General features: G+C 40.6%; 1 protein-coding gene across 1 annotated transcript; it reads left to right on the forward strand.

The window, feature by feature from the left end:
* Positions 1-9,878: 9,878 nt before the first annotated feature.
* On the forward strand, positions 9,879-16,135 carry LOC116911990 (PRAME family member 20-like). The gene is given in 6 exon segments (XM_032915896.1): positions 9,879-10,165; positions 10,630-11,220; positions 12,038-12,300; positions 12,303-12,571; positions 12,640-12,763; positions 16,044-16,135. Coding segments are annotated over 6 exon segments (1,626 nt in total).
* The last annotated feature ends 6,244 nt before the right edge of the window (positions 16,136-22,379 follow it).

Here is a 22,379-nt window from a genome sequence, read left to right on the forward strand (position 1 = left end):
TGGCTTGTATCTTCAGTGCTCTGGGATCCTCTGCCCTTTCCTGGATTTAATAAGCACAATGCTCATATGCACACACACACACACACACACACACACACACACACACACAGAGAGAGAGAGAGAGAGACAGAGACAGAGACAGAGACAGAGACAGAGATACAGAGACAGAGAGACAGAGAAAAAGTCCTTGTTACATACAAACCTACAGGGGAATATCCTTCAAATCTTCCCCTCAAGTTTCAGGGAATCCTATAGAAGAGAACAAAGAAAGAAGGTTAGAGTCAGAGTGGATGGTAGACACCAAGGAAGTCAGGCCTTCTAAAACACAGAAGAATGAATCTGCGTTTGAACTCAGAGAGATTGAGGTAGCTATCTCAGAGCCCATGTGGGTCTATATCACATGGGGTGTCATTGTTGAAAAAAGAAAGTGGACACAAGCTCCCATCCCAAACACAGAAAGTATTGATAAGAATTTCCAAATGAAAAAGTAGTTCTCTCAAATGGAGTCTCCCTGAGGGTACAAATCTCACTCTTACAGGCAGGATTAATGACCAAGAGTATATGCCAACACAAATTGAACTCTGAAGATTCTTTGGAGATCCTATGTCTCATAATGTTTTATCACGCCTATTGCTTGAGGGGAGTTTTGTTTTGCATTTTGTTTTAATTTAATTTAATGTTCTACATATCTTACAACCCAGTCACCGCTCCCCTCAAGGTCACACACTCCCACATCCCTTCCCCCATACCTCCTTTGAGTGGGTGGAAGCTCCATGGGTATGTCAATACCATGATGCTTCTATTATATTTAAAGCTAGGCATATTCTCTCCCAATGAGGCCAGATAAAGCAATCCAGATACAAGAACATATACCACATACAAGTAATAGCTTTTGAAGTAGCCTCCACTCCAGTCATTATGGCATTCACGTGAAGACCAAGCTGAATGTCTCATACTTCTGTGTGGGGATGGCTATGTCCAGTCCATGTATGTTCTTTGTCTGGTGATTGAGTCTCTGAGAGCTCCAAGGGTCCTGGTTAATTGACTCTGTTGGAGTGCCTAGAGAGCTCTTATCCCTTTCAGTTTCTTTGCTCACATATTATGGCTACAAATTTTGTGTTTTTACTGGATTCTTGTGTGAGTGTGAATCTGTCCTGCATCAATGTGTATTCCACGTCATGTTTCACTGGCTGTTTTTTCCTCTATTTCTTTATTTTGTCATATTCAAATATTTCTTTTGTTCTATTTTCATATGGTCCTTTGTTTAATTTCCTTTGTTTTTTTGAGACATGATTTCTTTGTATAACTCTGGCTGTCCTGGAATTTGCTTGGTAGATGAGGTGGAACCAACTCATAGAAATCTACCTACCTGCCTCTTCCTCCTAAGTGCTACGATTAAAGGTGTGTTACACCACACCTGGTTCCTTTATGGTATTCTTTTTTTTTTAAAGATTTATTTATTATATATCAGTACACTGTAGCTGTCAGACACACCAGAAGAGGGCATCAGATCTCATTACAGATGGTTGTGAGCCACCATGTGGTTGCTGGGATTTGAACTCAGGACCTCTGGAAGAGCAGTCAGTGCTCTTAACCGCTGAGCCATCTCTCCAGCCCCCTTTATGGTATTCTTTAGCTGCCTGTTCATTTTCTAGGAGAGAAAGAAAGGGTATGGTGTCTGTAACACCATTTAAGAACCTAAATTCTGATGTCTATAAGACATACACAGTACTACATGTTGCAAAGAAATAATAAATAGTCTAAATATTATGTAAATCTGCTTTTGAATTTTTATATGACTTATTATCTTTTATGGGCATTTGTGTGTTTCATGCATGTATGTTTGAATGAAGATGATGGGTTGGTCTCCTGGGACTGGAATCACAGACAGTTGTGAGCCATCATATTTGTGCCTGGAATGAACCCAAGTCCTCTGGAAGCACAGCCAATGCTCATAAGAGCTTAGCTATCTCTCCATCCCCTATTATATGAATCGTAAGAAGACAAGCAGAAAGGATCAGCTTGCACATTGTCTACAGATTGTGCCACCTCAAATGAGAGCTAGGCAGGGTTAAGGCTCATAATATACAAGGAGACAGAAACAAGGTCATATCTAATTTGAGTCTAGCCTGGGTTGTAGACTGAAGGTATTTCATCTAGCCAACAATATATAGTATGAACTGGGGTTAGGAACAAGAAAGGATCTCAATATGCAGACTTGAAAGTGAGATTATACAAGTGTACAAACCCTGAACGTCAGAGTTCTGGCACTCCAGATTATGGGAGAGCAAGCAACGGGGACAGGGCCCATGACTCATTAAAGTCAGTCAGAGTATTCTGCTATCCTATATGGTTGTAAGGCCTAAAATCCACAAACATCTGTGTCAAGTTGTTTTACAAATCAGGATTTGGGTTTAGGAATTTCCTGAAGAAAATATCTTTGTTGTACATGTATTCTGTTCCCATTGGTTGGGGTATTTAACTTCGGCAGGGGACTTGCCTTGTCTAACATTCCTGTATATCAGAATGGGACTTGTCTAACATTAATGTCTTAATTTGCCAACGAGGATGTCAGTTACACAAATCCATGGCCCCTCTGCCAAGTAGGATTTCAGTTATCAGGGGTTGTGGGAACTTACACTTAAGTGGACAATTATTCAAAATGGAAAACTTATTCCAAATACTATTTTATAGCAGTACAGGTGTCTGCCTTATGTTGGGGGTCTATCCCAGGGGTTGCTTATAAAGGCAAATACCATAAAAGAATATACATAGGTGCAGGAAGTGCTGTTGGGTGGCTGGTTTGGGTCCTAGTTTATTGTGGGACACTACACAAAACACATCTACTGATTTCTATCATGATCCTTTTTTATTGGCATACAATATAACAGAATATGTAATTGATTTTGACATTTGAAAGATGCCTAGTAATAGTAAGACGTGTGAGAAAGTTTTCTTATAATGGCAGACAGCCAGAAAACAGTTTCCTAGGCCTTACATTCCATCTAAGTCTTCATATTTTACCTCAGTCCGACAATTTTACCTTTTTCTGACAAATGATTTTGGTGTGTTGACAGAGGAGCATGCATGTAGACATGGGAGGACTAGCACCTGAAGTGCTTTCCCTCTGTACACCTTTGGGTCCCAATGCTGAATTCAGGCTTGGTAGCAAATGCCATTGACCACTGAGCCATCTTATGGCCTACAAAGCTCATAAATTTTTTTTATTAGAAAACACTTTTTCAGTTTTGTTTTTGATTTTTCAAAGACAGCATGTCTGTTTAAAAAACTGGCAGTCCCAGAACTCACCCTGTAGACATGGCTAGCTAAAACTCAGAGGTCCATCTACTCTGCCTCCTTACTGCCGGGATTAAAGACCTGTAGTAGCCCTTCTAGCTAAACAAGATTTTGTTTTTGTTTTCTTGGTATGGTTTGGTTTGGTTTGGTCTCGTTTGGTTTTTGAGACACTCTTTATTTTAGAGCTGTTGTAAGACCCTGTAGTGCCCTTAGCTCTGGACCACAACCCACAGACCACAAATTGAAAAAGGGAACAAAACAATAGCAAGATTTTTAATAATCCACATACATGGGGTTGCTCATCCACACAGAGAGGCAACCCAGAACCCAAAAACACACATCCTTTATTCTCTACAGAGGGCAGACTTCAGCAACAGTGTTAGCTGGCTTATTCTCATTGGTGGAGCACAGGACAAAGGATCTTGTCAGGTATTGACTGGCATGCTCAAGAAGCTGTTCTTGGCTTAGTCAGTCACTTTCCTTTTCCAGCCCTGCACCTGGACTTGGAGAATTAAGGGGGGTGTGGTCCGGCAGGGTCAGGATGACAACTTGTGTCTGTTCTTGGGATTAACCACAGGAAGGGGTAGGAGGGTCTTTCTGAAACAGTCATCTTCATTTTTATCCTAACTTAACTTGGTCAGAATAGTCTGCTCAATCTTGACTCACCATCTTGATCACCAAAACTTTGTCATAACATTAGGCAAACTGATGACAGACGCATTCCTCAAAACCTTGTTTTTACAACTTTGTTTTTCACATCTATTAAACTTTATTTCTTCAGAGCCAGCCCTACCTGTCCCATACTTCATTCTGAAGATCAGTCAGGGTTCTAAAGATCTGCCTCACTCTGCCTTTTGGGTGCTGGGATTAAAGTCATGGGCCACTCTACCAAGCTCTGATTTCATTCTAAAAAGACCTTTACTCCATAGGGTTCCCTGGTGAATAATTACCTAGTTAGTTAAGGCTTGCCTTGATCTCACAGAACACAGTCTATCTTTGCCTTCAGAGTGCAGGGATTAAAGGAGTTTGCCATTACATCAGTTCTCCTTTCAGATATATTTCTCTTAAAGGTTTGTTCTCTGTGTTCATGTGTTTTCTGTGAAAATGTGAATGTGTACCACATGCATGCCTGGTGCACAAAATACTTAGAAGGAAGCTTCAGATATCCAAAAACTAGAGTCACAGATTATTTTAAGCCCCACTATCTGGGCCAGGAATGGAAGATTAACAGACGTTCCTTATTGTGGCGTCAACTCCTTATCACAGGTCTACTCCTGATTTCATCTGGAGCAAGCATGCTGTCCTGATCCTACCTGACACACTCTCTGCTTTCTAGAAGCCAATGGCAGCAACCCCCTCAGACACTCTTTTCAATTTTCTTTCAGGTCTATTTATAAATGGACCCAAATGTAAGACTCAGGATGTCTTTCGTTATACAATATGACTTAATATGTCCTTGAATTGATGCTTTTGCTTCCAACTCTTGAATTGTAACATTCAGACATGGCCATCATATCTGCTCTTTGCAGTGCTGGAGAGAGGATGCCCTGTATGATGCATAGCTCTCTACAAACTGAGTTCATACCCAGCACCGTTGGACAATATTACTGGAATCAAGCCATGCTTCTGCCCCTACATTTCGAGTAGGAGCTACTGTAATTTATTGAAAAAGCGTCCAATTCACTCCTTAATCACCAGAACCTATTTTTAAGTATTAAAAGTTGTTTGCTGCAAATCCAGTGACAATAATGTCTATGAATTATTTTATGTTTATTATCAGCAACAGAATAACCCTGAGATGACTCAAAATGAGACTGATTTTTGTCATATGAATAAAGTTCACCCAGGTATAGTGATTTACAACAGAAAACCTAGCAGGAAGAAGGATACTGAGGCAGGAGGATTGCTGGAACTAAGGTATCTAAAACAACCTTAGCTTCAGAGCAAGACCCAGTCCCATCATACAAAGCTCAAAACTAATATGTAAGCAGGTGAAAAAGTCCAAAAAATAATTGATGTTTTGTTAATAAACAAGTGAAATGTTGGAGAGGCAGGTATTCTCACAGAGAGCTCTCATTCAATCAATAATTTAAGTGGTTGGAAGTTACATATAGAAATCAAAGGGTAGAGCTTAACCATGGAATGCAGTACCAGGTTGGGAATTGAGGTGTGGCTGCAACAGGGAGGGATAGGCAGAGAGATATATAAATGCTTCATTGGAGCCAGAGGAAGTATTCAGAGACCTGGAGCCTGGATAACTGCCTGATTCAGCAGGGACTCACAGACCTGTTTGCAGTGCTCAGAACTGGTGGTATGTAATGAATTTCCCTTTGGTCATGCAGTTTGATGTAGAGAAATTTAGATTTCTGGATATGACAGGAAATATTAGTTTCTCTCTCTTTAGAGCAACACATTAGAGAATTTGTTTTTTTTTTCTAAACGAAGTTTTAGCCTCACATCCAATATAATTCTATGATAGCCTGTTTATTTCATTAGTGTGCTTCGTATAATGTGTGTGTGTGTCTGTGTGAGGATTATCTATGTTGTTCAAACTACTAGAACGGGCCATGTGGCTCTTGTTAAGCTAGAAATCAGATCATTCTGAAATGCCTTTTCCCTCGTATTTCCCTTCACTGAAATGATCGTCTTTATTTCTTTTGTGAGACACTGCCTCAGTCTGGCGACTTATAGACCATGTATATTTGGTCCTCCTTAACACACAATACCTGGTATTACATTATTTAATTGCTGAAATATCTTACCTTATGTTTTGCTTTGAATCTTTTTCACATAGCTTTATTTTTGGATATGGTCTGCTTATACGTAATCCTAAAAATAGTACAAACCCACTTTTGTCATTCTGTTTAATGGGAATTCAAAATTGACCCTCAACATAATACTTTATTTGTTCTAGTGTTTGCTTCTTTGTTTCTGTTTTTTATTGTTTTTGCTTGTTGGTTAGTTTTTTCTTTTATATGGTTTTTTCTTTTTTATTAACAAATTTAATATTTCTTGATTATATTTTTACATTCTAGTCCTTCTACCCCTATGTTCTGGCCTCCATGTGTTCCTCATCCAATTCCTCCTCCATATTTCCTCTTTTATGATTATTCTATTTATTTACTCTTCAAATGTTGCCCCAATTCCTGGTCTTCCCTCTATAAGCTCCTGTTTGATACTCCCTCCCTTTGGTTCAAAGACCATGCTACTCTGAGGTAAGGCCACTATGGGGTCTTATAACACTGCCCAGCCTGAATTCAATAGTGAGGCCCACAGGTATACTGAGAGAAACCACTTCAGGTTCCATTTCTCCCTCCTCTACATGCATGAACACAAATGAACTAAGATAGCATTCTTGGAAAGTACAGTGGTAGAGGTGATCCAGGGTGGTGATGTAAGCTTCAGGGGACTGAATAAGGATGTCCCCAAAAATGAGTGTAACCTAGCCTACATAATGTAATGCTGTCTCACCAAAACAAATACCTACAATTAGAGTTGGGTGTTAAATAGGCAGTTCAGTCACTTGTCCTTGGAATTTATGAATAAAAATGGATGTAGTAGAGAGTCAAAGTTCCTTAGATCAAGAGACAAAGTGTTTCTTCGAAAGTGCTAAGGATGTCTCCTGGGAAAAGGAAAGAGAAATCAATAGTGGAAAGAAAGATTTTCAGAGTAAAATGAGACAAAGAGAAAATAAACTTTGAGTTGGGTGGGGCTCATGAGCATGGAATTCGGGAGCCTAAGGGCTAGCTTTGACCTTGACATGTTGGTAGGCACCACAGTTATTAAGGGAAGGGCCACAAGTACATTGGGTCAGAGATAAAGACTGCGAATTTTTTTTAAGAAGCTTGAAAATTTTCAACCCCATGGAGCATAAAGACATTTGTCTAAAGAACCAATGGTGGGAAAAGGACTTTCTTTAGGTCCCTGCTTTGGCCTCAAAGAGAAGGGATTGACACCTTATGATGTTATATTCTTACAAGCTTTTTTTCTAGAGCTCATCTGTAATTGACTTGTGTCTCTCTGAAAAGCTTGCCCAGGATGTCCTTGAGGAATTCCATGCAGGGGTGGAGCACATTAGATTCAGCTGGATGGCCAGCAGGATTTAACCAACTATGTAGAAGCCCTGTCCTGGTGACTTGATAATTTTCTTTCATGCACTTCAGAGTAGGAGAATGGACAGCCTGACAGGTTTTCTTGTTTGGTTTTGATTTATTTGTTTGTTTGTTTGTTTTTGTGAGTTCTGTCTTTGGATGAAGGTTTCCTCAGGACTTGGGTGAGGCTGAAATCCTGCTGCTTAGTCCTACTCTGTGTATAATAGAAAAAGATTTCTAGCACACTTGCTGGTCTGGGGTTCTATAACTAGGGTCAAGTTAGAATTCCATCTCACAGATCCTGCTGCCTTGGCCTTCCTTTCCTGTTGGGAGGATTACTATGAGAGCCAAGTCACCTGACTGTGTTTTCATCATTTATTACCAGCATTGTTTACCAGGAAAGTCACCTGGAGTCCTTAATCTATTCTTGAAAATGCCTGCACAATACCATAAAATGCCATTGTAAGAGGACGTGACAAACAAATTACATGATGATTGGTCTGGTCTGGAATAAAGAGTTGAGCTTCATGCTTTGCCATCTTCTACTATGGCAACATTGAGAAGGCTGAGGCAGGAGGATATCTTGCATTCATTTTGGCAAAGATTTATCTGTCTGCTGAAATGCCTAATCTTTTAAGTTCAGACTCCATTTTAGAGAACCTGACCTATGTGTGAACTCAGGTAAACTAACAACTGGTACATTTTATTACTTTCAAAGTTGCCCACTAACAAAACCAAATGTCTAGTCTAATCCTCAACAAGACCAGCATCTCCAGGTTATAACCTCAACCAGACCAATATCATTAGGTTTTTTTCCAACAAACCTGCACCCTCCAGTTACAAGACCATACCGTGTGTTAGAACCACCAATGCAGAGTGGAACAAAAATTAAGTTTATGTTTGTCCCCTTGCACTGGCCAATTATGGTAAAGGCCACAGTAGCTTTCCAATTAGATGCTTGCACATTTAACCTCTGCTTGCTGCTTCCTATAAAGCCTTGCCTTAATAGACATTTGGGGCTCCCCCACCACCAAAACTTTCCTGTGTGGTGGAGGTGGAGCAGAGCTGGCTTGAATAGAGCAAAAACCTGCTGTTAGTTGTATCACATCAGATCAGGTTGATTTTGGGGGGCAACCACTAACATTTCCCTCCCATAACACTGTAACTCACGGAGTAAAGTCCTTGCTTATAATGCACAAAAGAATAGATAGATAGATAGATAGATAGATAGATAGATAGATAGATAGATAGATAGATAGATAGATCACTGCATGATCTACACTGATGGGGGCATGCATTTCCTTCCACAACATGTGAGTCTGAGTAAAGGCCTAGAAATATGATGTAATCTTTGGCTCTAATATAAAGTGTGAGGCAAGTCTGTGTAGTACTAAAATGTTTTCAAAACAATTTTAAAAGTGTGTCATGGAGGGACATGTCATCCAATGTTTTTAAGAAAGTTGAAAGGGATTTCAGAAAGGAATGATCACTGGGAGAGATGCTCTGCCCTCCACAAGTCCCCTTCTGACCTCCCTCTCCTTTGACTCTAAAGAGGTGCTCCCCACAAACACTCACCTATTCCTATCTCACACCGTTAGCATCTATATTACCTGGGCAACAATCCTCCAAAGGAACAAGCACCTCTCCTCCCATTGATGCCAGATAATGCAACACTTTTTTACATATTTATCTGGAATCATAAATCCAACAATACTTTTTGTTTGGTGGTTGGTCTGTTGCAGCTCTGCTTGGTCCAGTTAGTTGATATTGCTGTTATTCCTATTGGGTTGCAAGGTTATTGAGCTCCTTCAGTTCCACCATATCTGTCCCATTGAGATCCCCAAGCTCAGTCAAACTGGTTGCCTGTGAGTGTCTCCATTTATCTGATAGTGGTGCTAGCACAGCCTCTCAGAGGACAGCCATTCCAGGCTACTACTGTCTGTAAGCACATCTAGACATCAGCAGTAGTGTTGGGGTTTGGTGACTGTTAATGGGACATATACCAAGTAGGTGGTCTTTAGATGGCCATTCCTTCAGTCCCTACTCCTTTTTTGTCCCTGTTTTTCCTTTTGCCATCCTTCAACTGGGAGCCATGCCTATCGACTGGTGGTGGTCTCTTCACATTCGATCTCCCTTCTGTTGTATATTTAAAACATTGTCATCCACATTCGGTCCTGGACATCTCTCCCATTTTTCTACCTCTCTTTTATTATTTTTTTAAAGAAAGTGTCACTGTTGAAATATTTTGTCAGGAAATTTATATACCCATTTAAGTGATTGAAAATCTCCCATGATGCCAGTGTGGGAGTCTATCTTTACATGACCAGTTTAGGATGAAGAGGTAAAATGATGTCTCCACCATTGCCAGAGCAGTATCTCAGAAGCTTCATCATTGTTGTCATCGTGAGGAAGTTTCATAAATTTTGTCTTTAAAGTACATTTTTTTTCTGTCTCCTTCCCCTAGAGCATTCTGACTGTTGACCTTAGAAGATGAATATTCAGACTCCACCCACACTTCAGGAGCTGGCAGTGCGTAGTCTGCTGAGAAATGAGGCCATGGCCATGTCCTATCTTGGGGAGCTCCCTGCTGTGCTCTTCCCAGAAGTGTTCAAGGAGGCATTTGCAGGAAGACACATCAACATAGTGAAGGAAATGGTGGCAGTTTGGCCTTTCCCCCGTCTCGCAGTGGGGGCACTGATGGAGACACCCAACCTGGAAATCTACAAGACTTTGCTAGATGGAGTAGACATGGGACTGAAAGAAGAGTTTCAGCACAGGTAAGCAATATCCATGTATTGTAGAAGAAAGCACATTGGGTACAAAATAGAAATTATCAGGGAGATTGACTGTGTCATAAGTGGATCAGATGCTTCTGCTAGAATAATTATCATACAGGGATACAGGGTTCTTAAAAGCTAATGTTCTCTTGAACTGAGGACAAGTCAATACAAATTAGAATTGAATGTGGAGTAGAGTAGATAGATGTTGCTTCATACTAGAATGAGCCTCTCCCTGACACTCCCACAGCCACTAACAATGTGACTAAGGGGAAATAAATTTACCTTAATGAAAAAAATCAAGTATACATAAGCCTGCAAAAGTCACTGTGGCATACCTGAGGCCCACTTGGATATCAGGTGCTTAAAAACATACACCTTAGCAAGAGTGAGAGAGCTAAGTTTTGATACATGTCATAAAAGCTGACTGAGGGTCTGCTGACATTCATATGTTTCACATTCAGGGAGAAAAATCTTAAGGTCTTGGACCTGAGAAATGTTCACCATACCTTCTGGAACATATGTGCTGATGAAGGGAAGAGTGGCTGTTCATCTGAGACACTGGACAAGAAGCAAGCAGTGAAGGTCTTTCCCAGATATGCACTGAGGCAGCGTCTGAGGGTCATAGTTGACCTGTCCCTCAAACTAAGCCTCAATAAAACACAAGCATACTTCTTGAATTGGGTACAGCAAAGAAAGAGCTCCCTGCATTTCTGCTGTATAAAGATGAAAATCTGGTCTCTCCCATTCCAAGATATCAAAGGGATCTTGAATGTTTTTGACAGAGAGCAGATTGCAGAATTAGAACTGCATACCAAGTGGACTCTGTTACAGCTGAGACATTTTGCTCACTACTTTGGACAGATGAGAAATCTTCGCAAACTTATCCTGGCACCCCTCCATATGACAACCTTCTCTACAATTGAAAGAACAAGGGTCAGAGAAACCAGGAGTGTCAACAATTTTATTTCTCAGTTCTCTCAATTCAACTGTCTGCAGCATCTCTTCATGAGTCAAGTTCATTTCCTCAGAGTCCAGATGCATCAGATTTTAGGGTAAGCAAAAATGGAGAGCTGAGATTGCTACCAATCAATCCTGTATTTCAAATCTTAGGATTAGTGGGGACATGATGCTAGCATTCCCTAGGAATGAACATTCAGAGACTCATAAGACTCTTGAAGTTATGCCTTCTTTCCATGTATACTAAAGGTATACAGGGTAAATTTTGCAAGTTATTCAGAGTCTCAAATGAGCACTCATTAATTACAGAAAAGATATGGTTTGAAGAGTATGTCAGATATAGTAAAGCTGGGTTGTAGTTCTTACTCGAATCATGCCCACCCAATCAAATATAAAGAGAACAGGCAGGGGAACGTGTATTGAGGAGTCGGGGAACTCACTAACACAGTATGAACATGAACTATATGCTCAGATCTATGAGAACAGCCTTGATCTTTTCACAATTCTAATGGATGAAATGCTTAGTGCCCAAGTAGCACTGAGTGCATGGGACAAGGGTACAACTAGGGCTGTAAGAGGAGCAATCAAGACTGTAGAGGGAATGATAGAATGCAGATTCAGTGAGAGCACAGCAAATGTGGACATCTTGTCAGGACTTTCTTGAGATGGGAGTTCTGTGTGCTTTCTGGGCATATAGGCTGGACTGGTTTTGAGATTGAGATTGAGCCCAGTAGATGAACTGTGGCAGGGGAAATGACCCGAGCAGTTTCCAACAGGAAACATCATAGAAGATGTTCTTGGTCATTTGGTCAAACTGACCTTGGGGTACCTGGTTCCTACTACCACTATGTACATTCCAGCCAAACTTCTATTACACAACTATCCATAACTAACCCCCTGTTCTAACCCTAGGTGCCTGATGACGCGCTTGGAGACCCTCTCCATCACTAATTACGTAACTTCACAGAGAGACTTGAATTCCTTGTCCTGCTGTGAGAGCCTCTTTCAGTTAAAACATCTGGATCTGAGAGGAACAGTCTTGTATTCACTGGATCTTATGCCTCTGAGAGCTCTGCTACATAAAGTGGAAGACACGCTAGAGATTCTGCAATTAGAGGGGTGTAGAATGATTGACTCACAACTCAATGCCCTCCTTCCTGCCCCTCGGACAATGCCTAGCTCACCAAGATCAACCTCTACAAAAATGACTTCTCCATGCACATCCTAAGGGCCCTTTTGCAGCACACAGACAACTGGAACAAGATCGTTGTGGAACAATACCCTGCTCCTCTGGAGTGCTATGAGTTGTCCCATGTCTCCAGAGAAAGATTTTCACAACTTTGTTCTCAGCTCATGGATACAGTCAGGACAATAAGGCAGCCCAAGAACATCGCCTTTGCTTCAAACATGTGCCAAAGATGTGCCAAGCACTGTGTCTATACCAAGGTGATCAGACTTTGCAGGTGCTGGCATTAATTTGGGAAATATTACTTCTGGATTGGAATAAACAACAGGCTTGGGAAACATCTCTCGTGGGGTTTTTCGAGATTGTGGCTTTTGATACTGCTCAGATGTTTGGGGAAAAATTATGTACAGAGACTGGGATCTTGCAGGCCAAACGTGACATGGGGAACAGTGGTATCTATTGTGGGACCAGGGTCCTTTTGGAGTCAGTATCAGAGTTTGGCTGGACATAGTAAATAAATGCTTTGCTGTATACTGATAAACCTGGATGTTCTCTCTCTGGGGTCTTTAATTGTTACAACCTCACTACCAGGTTCTGAGTCAGGAAGTTTCAATAGGTCCAGGAATAGAAAGATACTGGTATTTTATGACTGTATCAAACTTCCAGGTGAAATTGACACAAAATAAAAATGTTGTTGACAAATATTTTCCTTGTTCATTGCCTGAGCTACAATTACAATCCTCTTGGTGACTGATCATTGTATGCACACAACATTTAAAGTGAGAAATATAGATACACAATCTAAGAAGGAGGATTAAATGCATCACAGACTAGTAACATCCAGTATATTCAAACCACATGGCAGTTTGGAACTCTCAGAGATACCTATAAGGAAGAAAGCAACAGGGTAAAGTAAACAGGCTTTCCGTTCTGGCTTTGAACTCTTGATCACTTTATCAAACCTCAGTAAGATTACTATCTGGTCCAGCCTAGCACTATGAGACATATATATATATATATATATATATATATATATATATATGTGGTGATATATATATAATAGTTATATATGTTATATATACATAGTTTATAACTATATATATATATCATAGTGTGTGTATTTGTGAGTGTGTGTGTTTGTGAGTGTGTGTCCAATAATATGGAGTTGCCTCAACTACATAAAGCATTTATTTAAAAAAATATATACCAGAACTTCAGTTATAAAAGATACAAACTCCCTCAGCCTAGTCATTATACCCTCTCTCTGTATAGTGAATTATGCATAAAATAATTTATTGTTATGCTATATTATTGAACACATATTTCATGTGTCCTGTATTTAAATATGATTGTGATTGTTTGAATTGAACAACATGTCTACATTTAAGAACTGAACAACAAATGTCCTTTGGAGAGAAGTCAAAATGAAGACATCGATGCCAGGAATATCACAATTCACAATCTCGGGAAGGTGGAAAAAGTTATCGCTTAACATGGTTAACATGGGACACATGTAGACACCTATGCTAGACTAAGTTACACAAGAAGAGAAAAAAAACCAAGCAACCTCTCTCTGTATCCTTTCTGTCTTCTCCCACAACCTGCCTTTCTCTCTGCAAGTCACATTCCCTGGCTTTGTTCCTTGGGACTAGTGAACTCCCCTAATATTAGCCCACAGTAAACATGCTTTCATATTCTTAAACAACCCATAGTTTGTGAGAGATGGCTCAGGGGTTAAGAGCACATGCTACTGTTGCAGATGACCCAAGTTTGGTTTACAGAGTTTATAATCAGATGGCGCTCAAATGGTACTCAGGCTTAACATGAGAGGACCACCTGTGTGCATCCCAGCATTCACATGCACAAATCCACATGATGCACATGCAAATATACACCTAGCTGAAGAAGTCTTTAAAGAAAAAAACTAAATTTCACAAAGAAATTATATATTGATTAAAAAAAATGGGGATGATGTTCAATACCAGTTGTGTGCATCTGTGAAGAGACTATGCGGAGTTTAAGGTGTGTCCATTGAGCTCAGTTGGAGAGCAATGGACTGCTTTGTTCTGGCCTCCAGAGTTTATACTCCTGCACCATGGGTGAGTGAGAGGAAATTAGGAGTTTGTCAATGCACAACATTTTTTTTTCTGTTCATATATATATATATATATACACACACATGTTTTGTTTCCTGTAAGCTTGCATGACAGAAAAAGGATTCAGAACCCTGTATAGATGATAGTGAGCTACCAGATGGTTGTCTAGAATTGAACTCAGGTTGTCTGAAAGAGGAGGCAGATGCTTAATTCCTGAGCCATCATCCCTCCAGGCCCATGTCTAACAATGGAAAGCACTTGAGGATACAGAATCACAAGGATCAGGTGTCTCTTTGGCATAAAACTTAGCAGATTGCTATTATCTTTAAACCATTTGCATTTCAAACATTTTGTGAACATGTATGTGGGTGTTGATGGTTTGCTTTTGTTTTTTTTTAATAGTCACTAAATAGAGCTCCCAAAGCAATACCAATAGCCTGAGTCATTCCAAGAAATGTATGGATTGGCTTCACTTCAGAGAGTGTTTGTCTAGCCATTCACTGGATCTGTGGATACCTTTAAATAGGGTGTAATCATGCATAACCGTTATCTCAGTACCCTATAGGTTGAGATTTCAAAGTAGAAATTTGATATGATTCTATCTACTTATCTGAATATCTAATAATAACATTCAAGAAACTTCCCCTTGACATAGTCCCTTAGCACTTTCCTTCTGGTTTCTCTTGACTTTATCTTATCCCTGCTCAGGAAAAGAATAAAGCCTGTGCAAAACAAGTAAACAAAAGTCAAAATAATAAAAAACCTGAACAATTTTTATACCATAAACTTTAAGCATATATTTACCAAAACAAAGAAAGAAAAAATTTGTACCAATGGGAGTAGAAGGCCTTGGTCATGCCAAGGCTGGAACCCTCACTGTAAAGGAATCTCAGAGTGGAGAGGCAAGAAGGGGTGGTTTGATGGGTTTCTCCATTTTAAAGCCCTAACTGCCCTATGCTTCATTTTGTAGATCAGTCTGGGATCTAAAGATGCACCTCCCAGTGCCTTAAGAGTGCTAGAATTAAAGTCATGTGCCAGCCCACCCAGCTCTGAATTAATTCTAAAGCAGACCCTTACTGCATCGGCTTCACTGATTAATAATTAGCTACTTAGATAGGGCTAGACTTGAACTCACTGACTTCAGTTTACCTTTGCCTCCAGAGTGCAGGGATTAAAGGAGTTTGCCATTGTTTCCTTATAGATTTATGTCTCTTAAAGATTTGTTCTCTGTGTTCTGGTGTTTTCCCTGAAAATGTGAATGTGCACCACATGCAAGCCTGGTGCACAAGAACATAAGAAGGAGCTCTCAGATTTCGAGTAACTGTAGTTACAGATCATTTCCAGCCATCATTCCCAAATCAGGCTGGGAATAAATGATTAGCAGGTGCTCATTATTGTGGAGCCTTCTCCTGATTTCATCTGGAGCAAGTGTGCTTGCCTGATCTGACCTGACACACTCTTTGTTTTCTGGCAGCAGTGGCAGCACCTCCCTCAGACTGCCTGTTTAATATTTTTCTTTGGGTCTATTTAGAAATGGACCTATATAAGTCTCAGGATGTCTTTCTATTTACAATATGTCTGAGCATCGCCTTTAACTGATACTCCTGCTTCTAACACTTGAATTGTGACGTTCCAGGTATGGTCATCCTGTCTGCTGCATGCAGTGCTGTGTCGTTCGACCCCGAAGTGGCCTCACCTCAGGAGCACAACCCACAGAGCACAGATTGACAAAGTGGCCGCTGCAATAGCATGAGGGTGTAAGGTTTTTAATCCACGTACATGGGGTTCCTCATTCACGCAGGAAGAGGCAACTCTGAACCCAAAAAACTTTTATTTGTTACAGAGGGCAGACGTCAGCAACAGGGTTAGCTGGACTATTCTCATTGGTGGTACACAGGAAAAAGGATCTAGTCAGGTATTGGCTGGCCTGCTCAAGGGACTGTTTTTGGCTCTGTTGGTCACTTTCCTCATCCAGCCCTACACCGAACCTTGGCGAATCACTAGGAAAAGGCTAAGTTGGCATGTGTCTTAGAGGGGGAGGAACTGAGTGGTTGGGCAAAGTCAGGATGACACCCTGTGGTTGTTCTCAGAATTCACCACAGGGATAAGTGGGGGGAGGCTTTTCTGAGAACAGTTGTTATTTTTCTTTTTTTTTTCTTTTTGTTTTGTCTTGTCAAGCTATGCTACCTTGAATAGACATGAGACTGGCAAGAAAATTTCAAACCAGTTAAGTAATATTCAAATACTGTAGAAATAAGCAGGTGGGGAATACAATATACATTATTGGGGAGATTGGCTGTGTCATGAGTGTATCAGAGGCAGAATCGTTTTACAAGCATACAGGGTTCTTGAAAACTACTGTTTGCTTGTACTGAGGACAATTAGATGTAAATTAGAGTTGACATTGAACTAGAGTAGATGTCGCCTCACACTATCATGAACCTATCCCTGATATTCCCACAACCACTAACAATGTGTCTAAGGAGAAATAAAGTTTACCTTAGTGAAGGAAAAGTAATCTAGGGCACAGAAGCTCTGGAAATCTTCTGTAGCAATCCCTAGTCCCCCTTGAATATCAGGTGCTTAAAAATCATACACCTTATCAAGGGAGTGAGATTAGTGTGGATATATGTAATAAAAACTGATTCAAAGTCTGTGGGGAGCCAACTTGCCTGAGACCCCAACATTGAGCTAATTAGGACAGAAAAAGAACACATGAAAGTTCACCTAAAAGACAAGCTCAGTAGAAAAACCTAATGTTGTAGCTAAAGTGCCTATACCAACCTTGTGGTCAGCGTTGCTCAGTAACAAGGCTTGCCAGAAGTGCTCATACAAATCTGGTGGTCCAACAGGTTTGCCAAGTGGAGGCTTCTGACCTTTTGTTTGGAGCTAGCTTCATACATACCTAGGGCTTTTACCCTTTGCAAAAGAGCCAGCTTCCTACAGACCCATACAGACCCAGGGTTTGTGAACTTTTGCTGAAAGCTGATTTCCTACAGACCCACGGATTATGACCTTCTTGCTAGGGGACACCTTTCTTAGAAAGACCTAGAACAACATCCCACAGGAATGAACCAATTTCCCTATTGCCTAGTACATCAAGGTCTCCCAGCCTCCCGAAGACTTTCTCCTCCCCCTGCCTTGCTACTGTATCTAAGAGCCTATAAACATTAAATTTGTCACCTTGATCACACTCTTGTCTTGGTGTCCTTCTTCGTATCTCTTGTACACCATTCTCTTCCAGGTACCTTCTGGACCCTCGTTGACTGTCCTGCAGGATGGGACAAGGGTCTGTGGACATTCATGTGTTTCAGCTACATCAGGAAAAACTTCAGATTCTCGATCTGAGAAATGTGCATCAATTCTTCTGGAACATATGGGCTAGTGCAGAGGACAGCATCCGTTCAGCAGAGACTTTGGACAAAAAGCAAATAGTGAAGGTCTTTTCCAGAAATGCACTGAGGCAGTGTCTGAATGTCGTAGATGACCTATGTGTCAGGATCTGCCTCAATGAAACTCAAGCATGTTTCTTGAAGAGGGACTGGCAGAGAAAGGGCTGCCTACATTTCTATTATACAAAGATGAAGATCTGGGCTCTCTCACTCCAAGTTATCAGAGAGATCTTGAATGTTTTTGACATACAGCACATGATAGAATTAAAACTATATATTTAGTGGACTCTGTTATAGCTGGCACACTTTGCTCCCTACTTTGGGCAGATGAAAAATCTTTGCAAAGTTTTCCTGGCACCCCTCCACAAGATCACAGCAGGATCTTCAGAACACACATTTTGTTTCAAGGTTCTGTGCATGAGTCAATATGTACCTAGAATATGCTGAGCTTGCCAAACCTCCAAATTTCTAACTAAAATTCTAACTCATGGGCTAAGAATCTTAAATTTGTAGTGGATTCTTTCCTCACATGTTGGAATGCCACCTGTAGCAGGAAATACTAAAAAGAATCACACATTACCAATTCCAAGGTACCTGTGGACTGGTCAGGTGTTTCTCACCCCTGAAGACTCTCTGACTGAGATCTCTGAAATCTTTCCACTTGGCTTGTTAAGTTGCCATGGTGGGTCTCTGCCATGACAGCCCCACACTTGCAAATTCTTATGTCTAGTTGGGGTGCACTTATCACAACCCAGGCTTTGTCATCTTACCTTTCACTCTGTAACCCAGTTGAGTTGCTTTCTGAAGGACAACACCACAACAAAGACAAAAATAGTTAAGAATCAACAAATAATACAATCACTGGGAGTAGTAACTACCACCCTAATTTGTAAGCCATGCTAAGTTATAACTCTTCAGCTAGGGGATCCCAGTGGATCCACCACAAGAACCAGAGGACTCTGCTACCTACAGCTACCTATATTTTGGCCTCCAGACTCATCTTCTGTACCAAAACGAAGTATCCTCTCCTCCTGTTCCTTTCTCTCTCCATCCCAGAAATCCTACCTACTGGCCTAATGATTGGTTCCTAGAAATATCTATTCTTTATGGAAAGTTTCCACCACATCAGTTGGTTCAAGCCCCTGTAGAAAGATTTGCCCAACAATATCCTGAACTAATGAATATACTCAAGGCAAGAAGGCAGCACAAGGACATCTCCTTTACTACAAATATTTGTCCATACATATGGTGAGTTCTGTGTCTATCAACAGGGGTCCAGACTTTGTTTTTGCTGACAGTAAATTGGGAAATAGGAATTCTGGATTTGAATAAACAAAAGGTTTAGGACACATCTCTCTCTCATCCAGGGTCCTTAATTAACATTAAGTACATTCAGACCACAAGGCACCTTGGAACCATTACAGATGACCAAAAAGAAGAAGATAATCCAGGACAAAGTAAACAGGTTTTCCAGTCTGGCTTTGAACTCTTGATATTTTTGTCATGCCTAAATGAGATTACTGAGAACCTCTATATCTGGTCATCCTTCCATATGTCTCTGGAGCCCGAACTCTATGGTCTCCAAAACTCTATGAAGTACACATAGTGAACAAGAAGTTTCCAAATGATATGAGGTTCCCTAGCACTTTACTAGGGGAGCATCTGGAACACATGGGCACTGGAGAAAATTTCCTGAACAAAACACCAATGGCTTATGCTCTAAGATCAAGAATCAACAAATGGGATCTCATAAAACTGCAAAGCTTCTGTAAGGCAAAGGACACAGTGGTTAGGACAAAACGGCAACCAACAGACTGGGAAAAGATCTTTACCAATCCTACAACAGATAGAGGCCTTATATCCAAAATATACAAAGAACTCAAGAAGTTAGACCGAAGGGAGACAAATAACCCTATTAAAAAATGGGGTTCAGAGCTAAACAAAGAATTCACAGCTGAGGAATGCTGAATGGCTGAGAAACACCTAAAGAAATGTTCAACATCTTTAGTCATCAGGGAAATGCAAATCAAAACAACCCTGAGATTTCACCTCACACCAGTGAGAATGGCTAAGATCAAAAACTCAGGTGACAGCAAATGCTGGCGAGGATGCGGAGAAAGAGGAACACTCCTCCATTGTTGGTGGGATCGCAGACTGGTACAACCATTCTGGAAATCAGTCTGGAGGGTCCTCAGAAAATTGGACATTGAACTGCCTGAGGATCCAGCTATACCTCTCTTGAGCATATACCCAAAAGATGCCCCAACATATAAAAAAGACACGTGCTCCACTATGTTCATAGCAGCCTTATTTATAATAGCCAGAAGCTGGAAAGAACCCAGATGGCCTTCAACAGACGAATGGATACAGAAAATGTGGTACATCTACACAATTACTCAGCTATCAAAAACAATGACTTTATGAAATTCGTAGGCAAATGGTTGGAACTGGAAAATATCATCCTGAGTGAGGTAACCCAATCACAGAAAAACACACATGGTATGCAGTCATTGATAAGTGGCTATTAGCCCAAATGCTTGAATTACCCTAGATGCACAGACCACAGGAAACTCAAGACAGATGACCAAAATGCGAATGCTTCACTCCTTCTTTAAAAGGGGAACAAGAATACCCTTGGGAGGGTATAGGGAGGTAAAGTTTAGAACAGAGGCAGAAGGAACACCCATTCAGAGCCTGTCCCACATGTGGCCCATACATATACAGCCACCCAATTAGATAAGATGAATGAAGCAAAGAAGTGCAGGCCGACAGGAACTGGATGTAGATCTCTCCTGAGAGACACAGCCAGAATACAGCAAATACATAGGCGAATGCCATCATTTAACCACTGAACTGAGATCGGGACCCCCAATGGAGGAATCTTAGAAAGGAATGAAAGAGATTGAAGGGGCTTGAGACCCCATATGAACAACAATGCCAGCCAACCAGAGCTTCCAGGGACTAAGCCACTACCCAAAGACTATACATAGACTGACCCTGGGCTCCAACCTAATAGGTAGCAATGAATAGCCTAGTAAGAGCACCAGTGGAAGGCGAAGCCCTTGGTCCTTCCACGACTGAACCCCAGTGAACGGGATTGTTGGGGGGAGGGCGGTAATGGGGGGAGGATGGGGAGGGGAACACCCATATAGAAGGGTAGGGGGAGGGGTTAGGGGGATGTTGGCCCAGAAACCGGGAAAGGGAATAACAATCGAAATGTAAATAAGAAATACTCAAGTTAATAAAGATGAAAAAAGATGAAAAAAAAAAAAACAGGCCTGATGTTTTCAGTTGAGGGACAACTGCTATAAATATTGTTGAGCAAGTATATTTTTGATATTGTGGGTCACCTTTGGGTGTATGTCTAGGAGTGGTAGAGCTGGGTCTGGAAGATAGAACAATTCTCACATTTCTGAGATACTGCCAGATTAATTTACCAAGTTATTGACTAAGAATGTACTCTCACCAGCAACAGAGAAGTGTTTCCCTTTTTTGATAACCTCCCCAACATGAGCTGTCACTTGAGATTTTGGTCTTAGCCATTGAGATGTGTGTAAGCTGAAATCTCAAGGATCGTTTGGATTTGCAGGTCTCTGATGACTTGGAATCAAGAACACTTATTTAAGTGCTTCTCAGCAAAATGAGATTCCTTGATTGAAATATTCTGGGTAATTCAGTACACAAGTTTGAAATTGAGTAATTTGTTTTATGGATAACTAATATTTTGTTATATCCATAGTGTTTGCATATAATCTCTCAGATGAAGGTTGGTGAGGATCTTCTTCCAAACTTTAGGCTGCCAATTTGGCCTGCTGATATACTACTTTCCCCTATAGTTTCATGGGGGCCCATTATTAATTGTTAATTTATTGCCTAAGCTATGGGTTTCGGTTGAGGAAGTTAACGGCTATGCCAATGTGTTCAAGGCTAATCTCCCACTTTCTCTTCTATTAGATGTTTTGTATCCAGTTTTATGTTGATGTCTTTGACCTATGGACTACAGAGTATTGGAAGATGATACATATAGAGGTACTCGATTTCTTTTACATGGAGACATCTGTGTATTCATGCACAATTTGTTGAAGATGCTTTCTTTTTTCCAATGTCTCTTTGTCCTTCTCTGTTAAAAATTAAGAGTCAATGTTTGAGAGTTTTCAGGGTTTAATTCTGGTTCTTCAGTTGTATCACATTGATAGACCTATCTGATTTCCTGCCAATACCAGTCAGTTTTTGTTTTTATTATATGATAGCTATATAATACAATTTGAGAACAGATTATAGAGGATCGTTTTATCTATCCAGATATTTTTATTTTTATTTTTCCATATGAAGTGGAAAACTGTTCCTTCAAGGTCTTGAAGAATTGTGTAGGAATTTAAAGGGAAATATTTTGAATCAGTAGATTGCTCTTGGTAAGATTGTATTTGTACTAGATTAATCCTCTGGATGCAGAAGCATGAGAGAGACATTTGCATCTCCTAATTCCTTCTTCAATTTCTTTCTTCAGAAACTTGAAGTTCTTTTCATACAGGTATTTTACATACTTGGGTAGACTAGGTGGCCCAGCACTCCATCCTTGC

The sequence above is a fragment of the Rattus rattus genome, chromosome 11 (genome assembly GCF_011064425.1).
Source record: "Rattus rattus isolate New Zealand chromosome 11, Rrattus_CSIRO_v1, whole genome shotgun sequence".
Taxonomy (NCBI): Eukaryota; Metazoa; Chordata; class Mammalia; order Rodentia; family Muridae; genus Rattus; species Rattus rattus.